Genomic DNA, 17,478 nt, shown 5'->3' on the forward strand with positions numbered 1-17,478 from the left:
AAATGCATTTGTATCAAAGCTTGGGCTTGGAAACCCAGTGATGCTGGAGATCTAAGAAAATATTAACACTTTTAAGTGTCATCTGCACAGCAGTTACAGTGAAACCACTGTGATGATAAAACCAGCACACACAGTAACATGTTCTGACAACATTGCAGGGACAACATTTACTGCTCCTATTTATTCTCAGCTGTGGAGGGCCACAGGAGGGTGAGATAGACATTGTAAATAGTTATGTTCCATCCTCTTACATGCTTATAAAACCTCTCACAAGATATGAATAAAGTCATTCTTCCTCTTTGGAAGCCTCCCACAGCTGTATGCCCAGACAAAAAACCCGAAAAACCACCAGATGTAAAAGTTCTCCACTAAAAAAAGTTAGTTTCATGTATTGAAGTACATTTAATGGACACTGTGCAGAGCATATATTCTGTAACGTATCTAGAAGCATTTTGTAGGCAAATTCTTTGAATACCCAAGGAAATCCCATCTGAGAATATCCATGTACATTTGAACAAATCCTTAAAATGCATTAAATCCTCTGCTGACAGCTGCTTAGGAGCCTGTGCCTATCTACAGAGGAACACAGGATGGAGTACATTTTAAATTGGCTCCCACCCAGCCTGGTGAGCTTTTTCCTTAGTTTTCTGTGTGTTCAGTGTAAAGCTAGTCACACTAACACTTCTGCCTAAAAGCTAAGTAGCCATCCTATAATTCAGCATCTGTAAGGGGATTAATGGTCTAGCACATCATCCCTTTCCAACAATTGCATCAATCCCATAATTTGGTGGTGTAACATTGTTTAATGCTCTTCCTTCAAAGTACTAAACTCTTTTTAAGTGAAGTCTACATACATCTCACAGTTCATACCTCCTCTACTTTATTTCTACAGACCTCACAGTGGCACACACAGCTGGTACTCCAGCACAGAATACCTAACTTTGTCTTTAACCATTACAAAATTGCAGTTTTGCCAAGGAAAGACTCGTTACTGTAAACCCTTGCTGCTTCACAGGTACCAGACATATATTTCAAGAGGATTAGCATGCTCCCATTCCCTGCTGAGAAAAAAGGAGCAGTTGAAGTCTACAGAATGAAAAGTAATTTTTGGCTTGTGTGCATTCCACAGAAAGTACCAGATGTTTTGTTACTACTGTACTTCTGTCAGGGCACAATTCAGCAAAGTTCATGGACAAATAACCCATTCCTCCACTCTGGAAGCCTACAATACTTGTCTACAAAGAAGAGAAGTCAGATATTCAGTGGTTTTACTAATAAAAAAGAAAGGAGGTGAGTTAAAGGCAGAGCAGCACCACCTGAGCTAGGGGGCTTTTTGGTTCAGAAAGCACAAACTGCATTTAGAATATGACCTGGGGACACTGTTCTGAGCACCACCCTTTCTCCATCAGCAGAGCAGATGTCCTGCAGTTCCCTGATTAGCTACAACATTGACTGATTTCCTAACTTTTACCCCTAACATCCACCTAAGAACCACAGCAGGTGGTATAGAAATAGCACACTTCTTACTAACTCCAGCTGAAAGGGAGGCAGAACCAAAAGCTATCTGGAGCTTGTTTTAAAACACTTGAATCCTGTTTTTCTATTACAATTAATTTAGTTATTACAGGAGATGGGAATAAATGACAAGCAAATGGGAAAAGAGAGAAGCTCAAAGAGTGTCTATCTCTCTCATTTGCACAAAGAGAAGGTCTGTTTGCTTCTGCTAAACTACTCCAGCAATCTTGTCCTGGAATTGTTAGTTGGAAAATGTCTCCTGAAATTCTGGACAAGACAATTGAACAATTGGCTTGAAAAGCATGAACAGGAGGTAGATTTCAGCTGGAGACAGCAGCACCTGTGGTGTGCAGCCATCACACCCTCATGTCACCTTCCTATGTGTGGAAACTGTGATGGGCCTCCCCCACCAGTTGCATCTATTCTGTTCTCCCAACTCCTGTAACAGAGGGGGAAAAAGGGTTTAGGGCTCAAGGGAGATACACCACCTTAAGAAGGAAGAGGTGTACTAAGTGTACCCTAATACAACACAATACTAAAAAAACCAGGTAAAGACAATTCCTTTGCTTAACATACACTGAAGAGGGGTGGAAAGAGACAGTTAAAGAAAGTATCTGTCCACGGCTAAATTTTCAACCCTAAACAGTTAGCACTGAAGAAAGTTGGATGCCAAAAATTGGATGCTTTCCATTTAAACAGAGAAGCTATCAGTTGATTAAATACAGTTTCATGATTAGCTGCTGTGGTATTTTCCTTTAAAAAAACAACTCTGTAGAGCTGGCATTTCCAGACAGCTAAAAGCAGCAGCTGTTACTGTCAGCAAGGAAGAAAAGGGAGAGGATTTTCAGGTCTGCAGGTCATTTTGTTTCACTTAAGATGGTAAGAAAGGAATATCTCAGAGGCAACCCAACACATTCCAAACAGCTTGGAAGTCAGTGCTGCCAAACAGGGGATACCAAGAAGCACTGTTAGGAGGGGTGATGGTTATACAGGATCCAGAGAAACAGGTGACTTCAGAAAATAAAACCTGAAGAGAAAAAAAATCCCCTGCCTTTCTCCTTTTTGATAAATATTTTAAAGTGAATGTTGCAAACTTACCAGCTTTAAAGCTGAGCTCATCTTGCTCCTGGCCCTCATAGTCATAGAGTGCACGTACTCTCACCTCCATGGCAGGAGGGGTATCTTCATCAAAGGGATTGGTGTCTCCATTTGCATCAGTGGAAGAGAAGGGGTTGTTCGATTCTTCATCAGACCAATCTGTAGGGTAGCTTTGGTTTTTCTCATAGCTGCTAACACTGAAAATCAATTTTGAAATTATTCTTTACTGCCTTTAAAATAGGAGACTAGAAATACCACTAAGATACCCCTGAACAAGCTTAAACTCCACTCTAAGACCCAGTTTGGAAACTAACTTTCTGGTATTTTCTCACCTATCTTTAACTGATAATGCCTCATTAAAATAAAAAAATTATTGCAATGCATTTACAAAGTTAGAAAAAGGCAAAACCAACACATATCAATCTCCCCACAAACTAGAAAAATTTCTCTATCAAGAAATCCACATAATCCATGGGATTACTTATTCTGGAATAGTAAAAGGGATGCAGTAGTTGAGGAGAGGGATTATCTGGTTTAGGATAAGGTATTTAAATTGCTTTGCAGAACCTTCCTCCCAAACCTCTATGAACCTCTACAATAGCTTTCAATGCTTTTTCTATATTGCAATCCATCAATAAAAAACTTCATTATACTGCAACAACTTGATTATTTAAAGGGAAGTTCACTGCTCAGCATGCACATGCCAGTGAAGAGAGTGGAATATCCCTAGAGTGTACACTGAACCAACAGGCAACAGGCAGCTGTTTGAGAAGGTCCTAAACAAAAAAGAAAGCAATCTTAAAAGCAGGTTTACTCAGTGAGAAGACACAGAGCAGTAAAGCTCCAGAAGCAGTTTCACTAGAAAAACACGTCAGTTTTAACGTTTTATAGGGCTGGTAAAGGAAGGAAAAAAAGCAACAGCAGTTCTGTTAGCAACTGCCAATAACCACAGTAGTTTAAAATCAAAGATCAAGCAACAAATATGGCATCTGTTAGGAAAGACAGGTTACAGTGTTGCTTACATAACTGCTTAAAAACACTTCATGCACTGACCAGCGTAGTGTTATAGAAACCGAAAATAGAAAACCCTGGATAGAGAAAGTGCAAATGTGAAAACAATTAAAAAACAACATTTCACCAACTTTTTGATCTTATTGTCCTCCTTTTCACTGACAGTACTCCCAGTATCTTCTTCATCTTCAAAGGGATTGTAACTTGATTGTACTGACTGCACTGTGTTACTCTGGACACTAAGACTGCTAATTTGGAAAAGAAAAAGCATTATGGTGACCCTATCTGTATAAGAGAACACTGTCACTGGTGTCCCACTAAGCAGTTTCTTAAAAGACCCCTCCTTCAGCCAAAAAAATTTAAATAAGCATCTAAACGAAAACCCAAACATCTATTGAGTGCAGCATAAGGCTCAAGAAAGCCTGGAAAGTCTCACATATGGAGCATTCCTCCACAATTAGAATATCCTTTGTGCACCACAATTTCTTTTCCCTACTGCCTGAAATAAAAGGCATTGCAATTTTTCTAGCCAGCTTCACTCCTTTTTAAAGCCGTTGATGTTAACAGTTTTGTATTAATCACATCCAGAATTCTGATGTGACTAAATGTGTTGCAAGTTAAGATCTCAAAGTATTGCTGTCATTTCTAGAGACGGGAAGGTAGCAAGAGACCATCAGATCAGCTACAGAAAGCTCAGTTTCTCATTGAGCTTGGTTTCCTTCAGCTCCCAATGGAAAGAGAGCTATAAAATGAAGAATAATTCCCAAATTAATTTGTGAAGTGCAGAGACATCACTAAAAATGCTTGCAGATAATTATCATTTGATTGAACGGTGACTTTTTGATCCTGTAGAGCTTAGTGTATTTGAAGGCAACAATCTTTTCCAATTAGTGTTTTTAGGCATAAAAAAACCTACCTGCTGTGTTTGTTAGGTTGTGAAACTTGGTCTCCCGTCTGGTTAATACCAGTCAGAGTCACTCCATCAGAAGCCTTCTTCTTTTCTCTTCTACTGAGAGTGCGATTCAGGTCTGCAGACCACTCCTACCAATGAATGCAAAACGTGATTGAGAAATTTAATTGAACATGTAATTATCACATTTAATTTTCAACCTGAGTTATGGAACGTATATCCATACATACAACACTGCCAATAATTACTTAAGATGAGAAATGCTAGATGTTTCATTTACAGTTCTCATCTAATTCCTGCTCCAGCACTGCAAACAGGTATCTGTGCTACTCACAAAATCCCAAGGTTACCTGTACTTCCCTGCTTGGTATTCTGAACCCCTTGAAAAGACTTAAAATACCAGACATCTGGTACACAACTGGAGAAATCAAAAGAGCTGGCCAGTGCGGATATTTAAAATATGTACTGTGAAGGCTCACAGTTTCAAATAACGCCAAGACATCTGGATTTAAAAGGTAACTCTTACATTTAATTAAAAAAGGTTTTGTAAGACAGGGTTCACTTCTCAAGAAGCACTCTCAGATGAATTACAAAGAAGTTAATTTTTAAACTCATTTTATATCGCTTCTCCTGTCCCTAAGATTTGAGCCCTTAAGGTACTTCACTCTAGATTTGGTGAAATTCATAGTCCTAAAAAGCCATCTATAAGAGTTAAGGCTCAAATCAACACAAGTATTGACAAGGGTCATGATGCCACTTGTAGACCCTCCTTGATGTTTTGAGCCATTCAGGAGCACATGGGACAGGCATGGTGAGATCTAAACACAACTCCTGCATCAAGTCAAAGTTAAGCTTTGATATACTGTTATACTATATATTATACTGATACAAAGCAGGAACCAACAGAAAACAAACTGGATGCAAGCAAATATCCTATGCTGAGACATGTTTCCTCTCAGAAGTCTTAAAGGTAAAAAAAGAGTCAGGAGAGAGTTTGCTACACAAAAGATGGCATTTAAGGTAAGTATTTTTATCAGAAAATGAAGTTTCGAGAGTTACTATTAGTCCTGGTTTATATATGTAGCACGGTCAGTCCAGTGCTTTCTGCAGTTCTTCAAATACCTCATTATTTTAACTTTGTAAAATACATATTGGATTTCTGAGTTACCATAGTTTAAAGACCACTGACCTATGCATATTTGCAGTTTATAATGCAATTTCATAGTCATTTGATCATGACTTTTTTACTTACGTCATCCTTGTAGCATGTAAATGAGAAAAAACTTGATTAGGAAAACAGCAACAGGAGTATTTCATTTGTTAATTACAATGCTTAAGAAAAAGGATGGTAATTTCCCCATGCAGAAGTAACTGCACTTCAGTGTTTCAGGCAAAGAAATTCTACTGTTCTGAATTTTCTTCCTCAAATGCTCTAATCTAAAGTTCCTCAATATTTTGAAAACAAGTGGTGTTTTCCATTATGGCTAATAAGGGAACAGTGAAACACTCCAGAGTTTATGCTGCCAATCCATTAATTTAATGTCTAGAACTTCTTTCAACTAAACCCATGATTCTGGTCCAACTCATTCCACTTCCAGCAATCATACACAAGTAGTATGATCTGCACTGACACGTTTTTGTACTTACTTCTTGTAGGCTATGTTAACAGAACACTACTTACAAAAACTCCTTTCTTTTGAAAATGGCATCCAGCAATAAAATGACCAACTGGGTCAAGGTGGATTTTTTTTTAATACAGCAGTATTGAATTTGAAATACCAATTTCCAAATTTTGAACTGTTTAATTCAGTTTCTCTCAGAGTCTTTGCAGTGTACAGTACAATTACCTGCTAACAGCAGGGAAATTCTAATTGAAGTCCAAAGTCTCCCACCAAAGGGGAGAAGTAAAACAAAGGATAACATGCAGGTGTTAGAGATGGCTGATGACTACAGTAATGACTTTAGCTTAAAAAAAGTCACTGTAGTTTTCTGGTTTACCCAATTTCTCTTTCAATAGGTGCTCAACATAATCACCTCCAAAAGTTGTGGGACGAGAAGAGCCCAATGAAAACTGAGAGAAGAAAACTACTATGACTTGTAAAATGAAAAAATGCAGTGTTGGAAGCCTGAAGTTGAGAATTACACCAGAAAGAAATACTACAAAAAGCAAAGAGGAAAAAATAGACAAAACAATTCTGGGGTTTAAGTACTGTGACCTTACCTCAAACTGAGGCCAATTCATTGACATCCCTGGACCTTGATTAGCTCTAAACCACCGCAAGTCTTCAACAGCATCTGCTGTTTTGATATTCTGCTCCAGTTCACGGTAGATATTTTTGTAACTGCAAAACAAATTTGTCTTCTAATTTAGAATCATGGCAAATTCCCTGGAGAGTTTATTTTTTTAATATTTCAAAGTTCACAATAGTATTGAAAAAACTTAGAGGAAGACAGACTTTTAAAAACTGACAGACCTGTTAACTGCCTGTAAAAAGGGAAGAGTAGTCCAACAAGTAAACTTGCTAAAAGTTCACCACACCATAAAATCCTTGTTTGCCAGATTTTAAAACTATGACTCTTGTGTAAAGAAATTTAATTGGCTGTCATTAAAAATATATATATATATGGGACTTTATTTAAACTACTGAATGCCAATCTTGAAGTTTCTTTAATTTCAAAGCTTATCTACAGGACAGTAGAAACTGTTTTTTTGCCAAGTCCATTGGACTCTGTGAAAACTCCTGTTTTAATCCAATAAGAATTGTAAGCAATTATAAAAATAAAAAATCCCAAACTTGAAGCAGAGGTAAATGGGTTACACATTTTCCTGTGCAGGTATAATATCTGCTAACTGCTTGTACTGACTGGTTTGGGTACTCTCTGATTTTACTAACAGTACTATTTATATCAAACATTATGAAAAAGAACCTCAGTACTTTTTCTTATCTCTTACTCTAGTTGTTTTTCATTAACAGAATAGAAGTCATGCTGCAGATACAACTCTGATCCCCTGATCCTACACCATGCACATGGTAATGTGCATGACAATACATTTACATCAAAGCCACCAATATGGTGCAATATGGAACTCAGAGTATAAAAAAATATCAACACAACAGTCACAAGGCTTAAAATAAGTGACACAGATCTGCTATTATATTGTTATATACACAGTTAAGCTGTTATTATACTCAAGATAGAGAATTTGTGAAAATCCTTCCAGACCAAATCACACAAAATTTAGAACTAGAATTCATTAGTGCTACATTGTCAAGGAGTCAAACTTTCTCAAAATACACTTCTACATTTCTCACTTTCTATATAATACTTGACTGCTTTAACATATGCACAGTATGAGGTTTAGTCTACATCAGCAGTCATTTCATTGCATTTAAGCAATAGAGAGACATGTATTTTGAGAAAGGGAATACATCCTTTTGAATGATTCACTAGCCATCAGTTAAATCAACAATAAACTTTAGGCCTACATCTGTAGAAAGCACAGCAGGCTGTTTTCTGGACTGTGCTCTTTAGCATCATTAAAGTTAAAAATCAAACTTTCTTTTCAAGACTAATTCTATATCTTTTATCTCTGTACTAAAAGAGGCAAAGGTAAGGAAATAGATAAACAGTTACAGCTGCTTTTTTCCTAGTTTCACCCAAATAGTTCTGTTCTTTGTTTGCACCTTATTATGACCACTCCTGGAATTTTAAGTATCTTAAAATGAAATCATTGCCTTTCCACTTGGTCATTTTCTGTGGTCTTCCCCCAGCCTTGTCCATTAAGTCAACTATTTCTCATTTATTTCTGTTTTGTAGTTTCCTTTAACCTGATGAAACCGAATCAAATGGGCAGCAATTCTACCATCTATCTACTCAGAGTAAAAAGAACCTGTCTCCCACAGCAGTTCCATACGAACTTTGAAGCAACCCAAAATGATAATGATGCCAAAATAAGTGGTTTTGACCATATCTATTGCCTGCTCTGTTTTCCTTCTTGCCTCTATGTCACCCTCTTCACTCATTCCAGCCTTAACATGTGTGTGACAGCATAGCAAGCCAGTTTGGGACACTGCTCAGGGTTAAAACCAAACTCAGTTTTTCCTTTTCTCCTTGCACTTGAAGTGCTAACCAGAGTGCATGTGATCTCTGCTATTAGAAGTGGGACGTAAAATTCCACTATTGTTACAGCACTCACTGCAAGTATTCCTGTGTCTGGAGTTCCCTAGCAAAAGTTTAGCTTTCTTGGAATACAGTGAGGGCTCATGCAGAAAGAGCAAAGTACAAGACACGCTTGATACATATGACAGTATAAAGAGCAGATTTTGAAATTAAGATGGACAAGAGTTCAGCAATGGTTAACTTATGGATCTTAAATTTATCCCCAGATTAAGGTAATTTCATTACTGAACTCTAATATTTTAACAATAAATGTATTGACTACAAATTTCATGCCGTCCTACACTAATAAATTCTAGTTTGTTCTCCAATAAACATGAAAGACACATAATACACCAAAACCCTCTTTTCTCAGTCTTTGATCCAGCATTTTTTGATTCTAAGCCCTGAATCCTTTCTAATTGGAACACATTTCATTATAAAATACCACAAGAATGAAGGTTTGCTGGTTCTGGCAAATGTTAGAGATAGGTGCTAATCTCAGACAAAACAAAGAATTAATCTTACACTTTCAAACTGAAGCAACACATTAGAAACAAATCAGAACTCTGAACTCTGACGTATTTGAAGCATTTGTTACTTTTCACAGAGAAGTATAGTAAACATTAATTTTGAAGTTGTTCAGCTTTACCTTGCAACGTTGGACAAGTCAAGGTGTTTCTGAACTTCCAGGAGCACCTCTCGGAAGAAACGCAACCGTTTTTCCTCAAACTGCTGGCACTGTTCAAATACCTGCTCCATGTTCTCCATATACTGAGGAGTAGCATTATCTAATTCTTTCAGTGATTTTTCATACTTTTCTTTTGTCTGGGGGCACAAAACCAAACTGTTAGCAATATGTTTTATTACTGCCCTACAATACAGACTTATCGATGCACTAATGGCCAAGGTTTAGGCCAGAAGTTGCCAAGCTGCAATCTCTGTCCATGACCACTGTACCACACTAGGGCACAACGAGAGTTCTCTAAGTAAACTGCAGAAACAGTTACAATAAACCTCCAAGCATCTTCTCTGGCTTTTTATCAGAAATCATGACAAATGTTAATGTAACACCAAAGATAAAAACCAAAGGAGCTACGGAGTAGATCAGAGCAGAAAGTCTTTCAAGTTATTGAAGGTATTTGGAGACCTTTTAAAGTGCTGCCTTTTCTCCTTTAGTAGTTTACATAGTGCACTGAGTTATGACCAAAACCCCAAACGTTGTGTACATCCTTGTGAACATAAATTGCATACACTGTGAGCTCAGCTAACAGATACAACCTCAGACTCTGCACTGATCTACAGAAGCAGTCCACAGACAGGAACTTAAAGATCCCAACTGATGGAACATAACATTCCAGATCCCAGAACAGCATTCTCAAAGGATAAGGACATCCTTGAGGAGTCACATGTTAAAAGCTTCTCAGTAGCAGCCCACTGAAGAGATAAAGCAAACTGTGCAACAGAACAGCATTGATCTAAAAGAATTATAGCAGCTTGATTAAAAAAAAAAAATGCACTCTGCAGTCAAGAATGATGATGTATTTAGATGTCATCAAGTTTTAGGCATCTGTCTCTCAGACTCTCAAGTGAAATAGCTCAGCCCTCACTAATAAACAAGTGGAACTCTGCCCTAGAAGTTTGCTGGCCTACTGTGCTTAGTTCCCTGCTGAAAGTACTTAAATGGAGGCCATACATTATTCATCTTCAGAGTAGAAAAATTTGGCAAGAACACATTCTTGGGAGAAAGCTGAACTTTGGTGCAGGACTGTAGCTGACAGAGAGCTATGTGAACTGGTGTTCACAGCACATTCAGGAGAAAAAAGAGCTTCAATAAGACCAAGCTATAGGTTAAAAAAAACATACAGTATACCTTTAGTACGTCTTGTTTGCTTTTTTCCACTTTGTCTTGTAATTTCTTGAGCTGTTCAGGATTCAGAGCTGGATCAGCTTTGCTGTTTGTTTCTCTGGATATAGCCAGCTTCTCCTCCTTGCAGGCTGCATGGTAAGCTTTCTTTGCAGCTTCCACCTACAAAGGAGATTTGAGTCTTTGCATCTGGGATAGTCTACAGCAATCATAAAATCTTTGCCATAAAATCATGTTGCAATGAAGAAACTGTCAGGTTTTGTTTCAGGATGTTTTTTCTTTTTTGGGGGCTGAAATTGTTTTCATTTAGGCCAAAGAATGAACAACATGTAAGAATCAACATCAGGAAATTACTGGAGCATTCTTTCACCATACAAGAAAGGTCACTCATACAGCTTAGAGAAGTGTTGAACAGACTCAATAAAAGGTTTACAGAAAGTCCCCGACTGAACACTTTTCCCTCATGCCCATGTTTACCTGCTCCCCTTCTTCTACCAACCTGTTACTTAAGAATAATGTTACATGAGAGGGGAAAAAACCCACAAACAATTATTCCTTCATTTATTTGAGCAATTTGTAATTTTCAATTGCATGAGATCAGATACTGTTAAAATGATAGCTTAAGTTCCACTTTTTCCAGATTTTCACTGAACTCACCAAGATTAGGAGAGACCAAGAGAAAAATATTTATTTTCAGAAGAGGACAGAAAGCAAGAGATCTTTAAGAGAAAGGAGGGTCCAGCAGAAAGAATAGGGAGTTTACTCCCTTATAGAGATTTGAAACATTAGTATATTATAACACAGGATATCTAATACATAATCTACTGCTGTACCTCTTTCAGCTTTTTTGCCCAGGGTTTCTGAGCTTTCCTAAATCCATCTTCTGCTTCTTTGGTTTCCTTAAATCCTCCCATCATTTGCTTATGAAACGCTTCCTTCTGCCAGTTCTTGATTTTTTCAAAATCTTCATTCATCAGTGAACCTTTTACTTCTAGATGTAGTTCACTCACTTTTTCAGCTTCTGACATAAAAGCACACCAAGCCCTTTCTACTGTTCCATACTGTGGGCCTAAACACAACAAAAAGTGTCATTCTCAGTAACCATCACCCACATGGAACTTATATTCCCAAGAAACTACCTGAAACTATTGACTTATATTCACTTGTAAACAGCAACGTTGATGCAAACCTAGAAAGGGAACAATTGCTTTTCATATAAATTTAGAGTATTATAAACTTTTAAGCCAGAAAAAATAATATTCATTTAGTCTGGAGTCCTTACCCCTGTACCACAATTCTCAGTGTTCCACATGTGAGCTCCTCTATTAACTGCCTTCAGTTTCTCAGTGTACTTTTTGAAGGGTGAATAACCATGAAAGGACAAACTATTGCAGAATATATTAAATGGGTGTCAGTTTAGCCTTCCTTAGAGCAATGTCTAGGTCTTTAATTACTAGTCTTTCCCCCACAATCACTGCCCCCTTGTTATTCAGAATCCCTTTACAAACTATACAGTTAATTATCCAGAAACAGACAGTTCTCTAGAACATAACTCAGCCCTGGAGGCAAGATTCATCTGCTTCAGCAAGAAACAAGCAAACTTGCAAAAGAGCAGGCCTTTGCTTGGTTGGGTTTTTATCAAAAAAAGCTTGGTCATTTGTCACATTACTGAGCCTCTTGCAAAGACTCCATTATAGGCTAAAACACACAATATTTCTACTTTGTACTTACCAAAACAAAGATATACAGAAACATTTTTTTCCATTTGAGAAAGTTGTCAGAGTTCAAACTCAGAAGGCATTACCTTTCTCCACAAGCTGCTTCCACCTTTTAGCCCATTCTGTGAGCTGCTGAGCATAGACCTTCTCTATCCGTGCCCGCTCATGAATACAATTCATAAGATCATTGCAAAGTCTGTGGCCATCATCAATTCGTTTTACTGTCCTCTTGTAATTTCCAACCTACCAAGAGACAAATACTTAATTTCTGCTTGAAAGCTCTGAAAACAAGATAAATCTCTAATTAACACAAATACTGTTAACTAAGAGTAAGATAATACAGCAGGAAATAATCCATTATGGAATTCGGTTCATTAATCTTAAATCAATTAATCATAAAACCTAACTGCAAGAATATAACAAAGGCTACAAGCTCCCCTGTAAAAAATAGTTGTTAATTTTAAAAGTGAAAGCTTTATTATATTTTATTAGGCCTGCAATGTAATTATGGGCAGTCACCACAATTGTTCTGCATTATTATTTCTTGGTAATGTTCTAGATAGTGGAGAAAATGAAGAGAAATAATAGAGTATTTCTTCCCCTCTTCATTGTTTATTATCAAGTACCTAATACCTTAATTTTATGCTGTGTTTAATCTTTCAGGATTAATAAAACTGCACAGACATGCAAAGGAGCATTGCAACATCTCTATCAACCATAATAATAGTTTTTAAGAATGCACTCACTGCTGACAAACCAGATAGCAATTATTTCCAAAGTATACTCTAGAATTTAATGTGGGAAGATACTGACAGCAATGACGTGGAGCTCCCATACTTAGAATTGTAAATACTAAAAACCCCACAGCTGCTCAATGTACAAGCTACAATAAAATGAGGACATGGAGCAAAATGCACACTATATAATGAACATCCACTATATAATTAACACTCCCTTTTCACACACCAACATGGAATAGGAAATCTAAACATCTGAAAGGAAAAAAAGCCTTACACACTGCTCCCAGAGTAACATTTCCACTGAATTCAAGGTCACTCAGCCTGGCTTTTGTAAACATTAAACAAGACCTAAGGACTCTGTTAAGAGAATTTGCACAGCCTATTAAATATCACAGCCAGTTTCTTATCTGCCCTAACCACCTGACTGAAAAATGAAGATTAGCAGCAAGGCAGTAGATTAAACATTCAAATACTCAAAGCACGCTAGTCATTCTTACATTTGAATCATACCTGCTTCCCATCTGACATACAGAAAAACATCCAACTTTTAGGTTCATTTACTCAGAACTTTGTCAGCTGATGTACATGCAAGCCATTTGCTTGAGAAAAATGGTATACAGGGGAATATTCTTAAAAGGGAAAATAATCCCTATATTAAATGCTGGAAGAATACATGACTACACTAATAAATACAGACAGATGTTAGGACTTCTCATTAAATCTGGGAAAAAAATAAAATCAAAACTATCAATAACAAAACCATTTCTCTTAGTGGCTTCAAAGAATTCATTTGAGCACGTTTTTTCATTTGGACTAGATCCACTTCAACAGATCAAAGGAATTTAGTTAGCATCTAAGTAATGCATTAGTTAGCAGTCACTGATTCATCTAAATCATGTAAACAAATGCATACACATACCCCCTGCACATTTAAACATAAGCCACAATAGAACTGAAGATAAGAAGCTACCAGAGAGAGTCAATGCATCCATGTCAACTGATTGCATCTATTACCAAGAAAGCATGAAAGATAACCTCCTGTTTTCAGGAGAAGTGCAGATCGAGGAGCAGGCAGTTATACCTACGTCATCAAAGTGTTAAGGAAATTAAATACCTCCAAGAATACTTTCTACAGTCTTTGTAATGAAAGACAAATCATTCATCTGCTCAAAATTACTCCATCTGTAGGTTCACAGACAAGCAGATTTTCAAAACAGGTTAGCTTGGCACAACTACTGAAGCCTTATATCAGCATCAATTTGTGTCTCCAGCTATGTGCCCAGGGATTTATGTCTGTAACATGAACATTTCCTTTCATAAATCTTCACTATTAAATTAGCATTTTAAATGCTAATATTGAATGAGAGCTGGCTGCCTTGTGGTACATTTAATTCTTTCATTTTGCATTGTCTGAGCAAACTCTAATCTCATGGTAACATCTAGCAGTTGCCAAATTTCAGGCAGGTATTCAGAGAACTGAACCGAGCTTACCTATGATGGTCCATTCACTGTTATCTCATTAGGCCACCTTTAAAGAGCTGCATGCACACCACGGATAATTCACTCCTCCTCCCAGGAGGACTGAAGGAACTCAGCATCACAGTTTAGAATCAGCATAAGGAGCAACTAGGCCTACAATACTAGAAAATAACCTAGTATTGCAAAGAAAGCCTTTTACACTGAAATTTGCCCTATGAAGAATGCTAGAATTTTGGAAATACAGCATTTCTTCTGTGTTTCATGACAGAGAACATAAGTTATATAACTTGGCATGTAACACTTTAAAAACCTAGTGGTTTCTTAAAAAAAATTGCATTTTAAGTTATGGACGCTGCAATGACAAATCTTTGAGAAGAGGAATGTGCAGCCTTGTCACTGTAGGAGATGAGGTTTGAGGCACAAGGTCCTTAGACCACAGAGCCAAGTAAAGGGAAAAGAATTCCAGCTTTTATGTCACCAAGGAACTACCAGATTAACTGTAGATAAGTTAAAACAATAAATGAAAAGCCCAGAAACACACTCAAGACATCCTGAACTCTGAAAAGCATTATGTTATACATTGTTTATTCAAGACTCCTTTTTCCAGTTTCTGAGGTTACTGGCAAACATTCTGCAAGACTTCCCCCTTCCCCTTCACAACAACTATTTGAGCAAATTAAAAATGAAAAATTCTTCTATTTGTAGCAACTGGCCAGGAACAACACAAACAAAAAAAAATCCTGTGCTTCTTTGTTTCAGGTTTCAGTCAGAGCCACATTTACATAATGCCCGGCAATTTTCAGATTTCTCAGTGAGCCCTGTACAGTACATGAACAGATGTGATTTTGCTAGTTAGAATAACTTTCTGATCATTCTGAGCATTGGGCTATTTCCTGTTAAACAGACAGCAGACAACTAAGACATGAATGAAATTATGACATGACGTTCTAAGTTTCCATGTCCTACAAATAAAATATTTGTTTCAGAAAAGTAAATTGTAAGATTACAAACTTTCTTACCATTTCAAGAAGAAAAATAGATATTTAAAAACTATACCCTACTTTCATTTTAGTATCAACATGACATCCATCTGAAAGAGATAGTTTATTATAGGATATCAAAATCAGTTGCTGTTTACCCTCATTTTTCAGAAACACTTCAAAAGGAAATAACCAAGAGTTTATTTCTTAAAAATACCACTATAATGGTCACTTTTTTGATGCAATCAGTTAATTCTGTGAAAATTGTGATTCATAGTTTTGTGTCACTCTCACTACCTGTTCTAATTTGAAGTAACCATCTGTTTTAACTCTTTTCCACTGCAAAAAATACTGAGCTTTGCTACTAATAAACCTCAGTTGATCCTATTTTGCCCATTTATCTCTCACAGGCATTATAGATGGCATCAGGTCTCCACTTAACTTAATCAAGAAAGCATTCCTTCTGATTTTATAATTTCCTCTCAGGCATGAGCACAGCAATGTCACCTCAAACCCTCTGCCAAATCTAAGATTTAGGGACTCAGTAATATCCAGAAAATAACACAGAGGCACCCTCTGATGAGGCATTGATCATCCTAGAGTTGGCAGTCCAGGCAGCTTTCTTTAGACCAAGGGAGCCAAGCACTGTCACTGACAGGATCTTTAGTGGGAATATCTAAGAGTTTACAACCTCATTATTCTACAATTTCAAAGCACTAAACACAAAGGAGTCTTAAATTATGTAGGCTCCTTTACCTCAACTGTTAGACTTTTATTTTAAGGCATATTCATAGAGCAGCATAAAAGCCTAGAGTGTTAAACATACTTTGCAGGTTTTTCTGGTACACAGAGAAAAAAGAAGAGTATTTTCATTTGTTAGCAGCCCAGAAGGTGGCAAACGTTCAGCTATTGCTAAACTCCTCTTAAGTAATTTCAGCATATCATGATAATCACTATAACCACAAATACTTCAGGAGTTTCAAATGCCTGAAGATAGAGTTGATGTCAACTCTTTTTCCAAGCTTGCAGAGCTTATTCATAACAAGTCAGCCCTTATGAACTGGAACCATTCAAAAGAAAGCCAACAAGGGTATTTTTAGGGGCAAATACTCCTAGGCACGAAACAGAATAATAAGCTCTAGAGGTTCACAGTGAAACCCACACATCAGTGGCCAGCATGGGGACACACACTATTTCCAGCATTCCATTGAACCATGAGCAAAATTTCTTTCCAGCTACGTCAAACAGGAAGTTTCCAAACATTTCAACCAGCACTAACATCTATAACCACTGTGTGGTTTTTATAAATAAAAATAATTATCTTGCTGCATAATTTGCACATACACAGTCCCAGTACCTATGAGTGCTAGCTCTGGGGAAGTTTATGCATATAAATTCACCACTGGTTACAAGAAAAATCCTGAGGAAGCTCTTAAACACACAAAATCTTAAGCCAAATACACCAGTAAAGCAAACACCTGGCACTATAAATGAAAAATATTCTGTTGCTCAAAGTTAGGAGGAGATTTAAAAAATGTCTATGTGACAGGAATCTACTATTGCAGAGTCCAAATATTTTTTATCCAGAGTGTTTCATTTGGGCCTTGCTTTGGTTGGTTTGGGGGGTTTTTTTGGGGTAGAATTTTTTTAGTGGTTTGTTTTGTTTTTTTTAATATGGTTAGAAGGGGGCAGGGGACAATGGCAATGCAAACAGTGGCCAAATTTGATTCACTCATCCTACACAGGGGATCAGCTTCCACTGTCTGAGGCTGGAAATCTTATATTGCTAGTGGATTCTCAGCAAATCCTTCAGAATGCAACAAAAGCCCTGTGTTCAGCACTTCGAAATGCACACCAGGTCCTGTCCTCCAAGGGAATCGCTCACAGCACTAAAATAATCCCAGCTGCAGGTTTAGCAGCTGTTCAGAGTGACTATTTCTGTTTGGGTAGTAGGTGTTTTAAACACCCCTGCAATAAATGGGCTCCATATTGCTGATGTTAG

The 17,478-nt window shown here is 37.3% G+C and overlaps 1 protein-coding gene across 7 annotated transcripts in view; it reads right to left on the reverse strand.

The window, feature by feature from the left end:
• Positions 1 to 17,478, reverse strand: part of PACSIN2 (protein kinase C and casein kinase substrate in neurons 2) — a 53,911-nt gene that overhangs the window by 2,944 nt on the left and 33,489 nt on the right. For 3 of the 7 annotated variants that reach the window (XM_039571488.1, XM_010410272.4, XM_010410273.4), the window contains exons 3-11: positions 12,364 to 12,520; positions 11,393 to 11,628; positions 10,566 to 10,721; positions 9,345 to 9,520; positions 6,756 to 6,876; positions 5,787 to 5,792; positions 4,541 to 4,665; positions 3,756 to 3,872; positions 2,614 to 2,810 (exon numbers count right to left, since the gene is read on the reverse strand). In XM_039571488.1, the coding sequence (XP_039427422.1) occupies positions 2,614 to 2,810; positions 3,756 to 3,872; positions 4,541 to 4,665; positions 5,787 to 5,792; positions 6,756 to 6,876; positions 9,345 to 9,520; positions 10,566 to 10,721; positions 11,393 to 11,628; positions 12,364 to 12,520 (1,291 nt within the window). The remainder of the gene's footprint in view (positions 1 to 2,613; positions 2,811 to 3,755; positions 3,873 to 4,540; positions 4,666 to 5,786; positions 5,793 to 6,755; positions 6,877 to 9,344; positions 9,521 to 10,565; positions 10,722 to 11,392; positions 11,629 to 12,363; positions 12,521 to 17,478) is intronic. The other 4 variants (XM_039571489.1, XM_039571490.1, XM_039571491.1 and 1 more) reach the window with 4 other exon arrangements.

This window comes from Corvus cornix, chromosome 1A (genome assembly GCF_000738735.6).
Source record: "Corvus cornix cornix isolate S_Up_H32 chromosome 1A, ASM73873v5, whole genome shotgun sequence".
In the NCBI taxonomy this organism is placed as follows: Eukaryota; Metazoa; Chordata; class Aves; order Passeriformes; family Corvidae; genus Corvus; species Corvus cornix.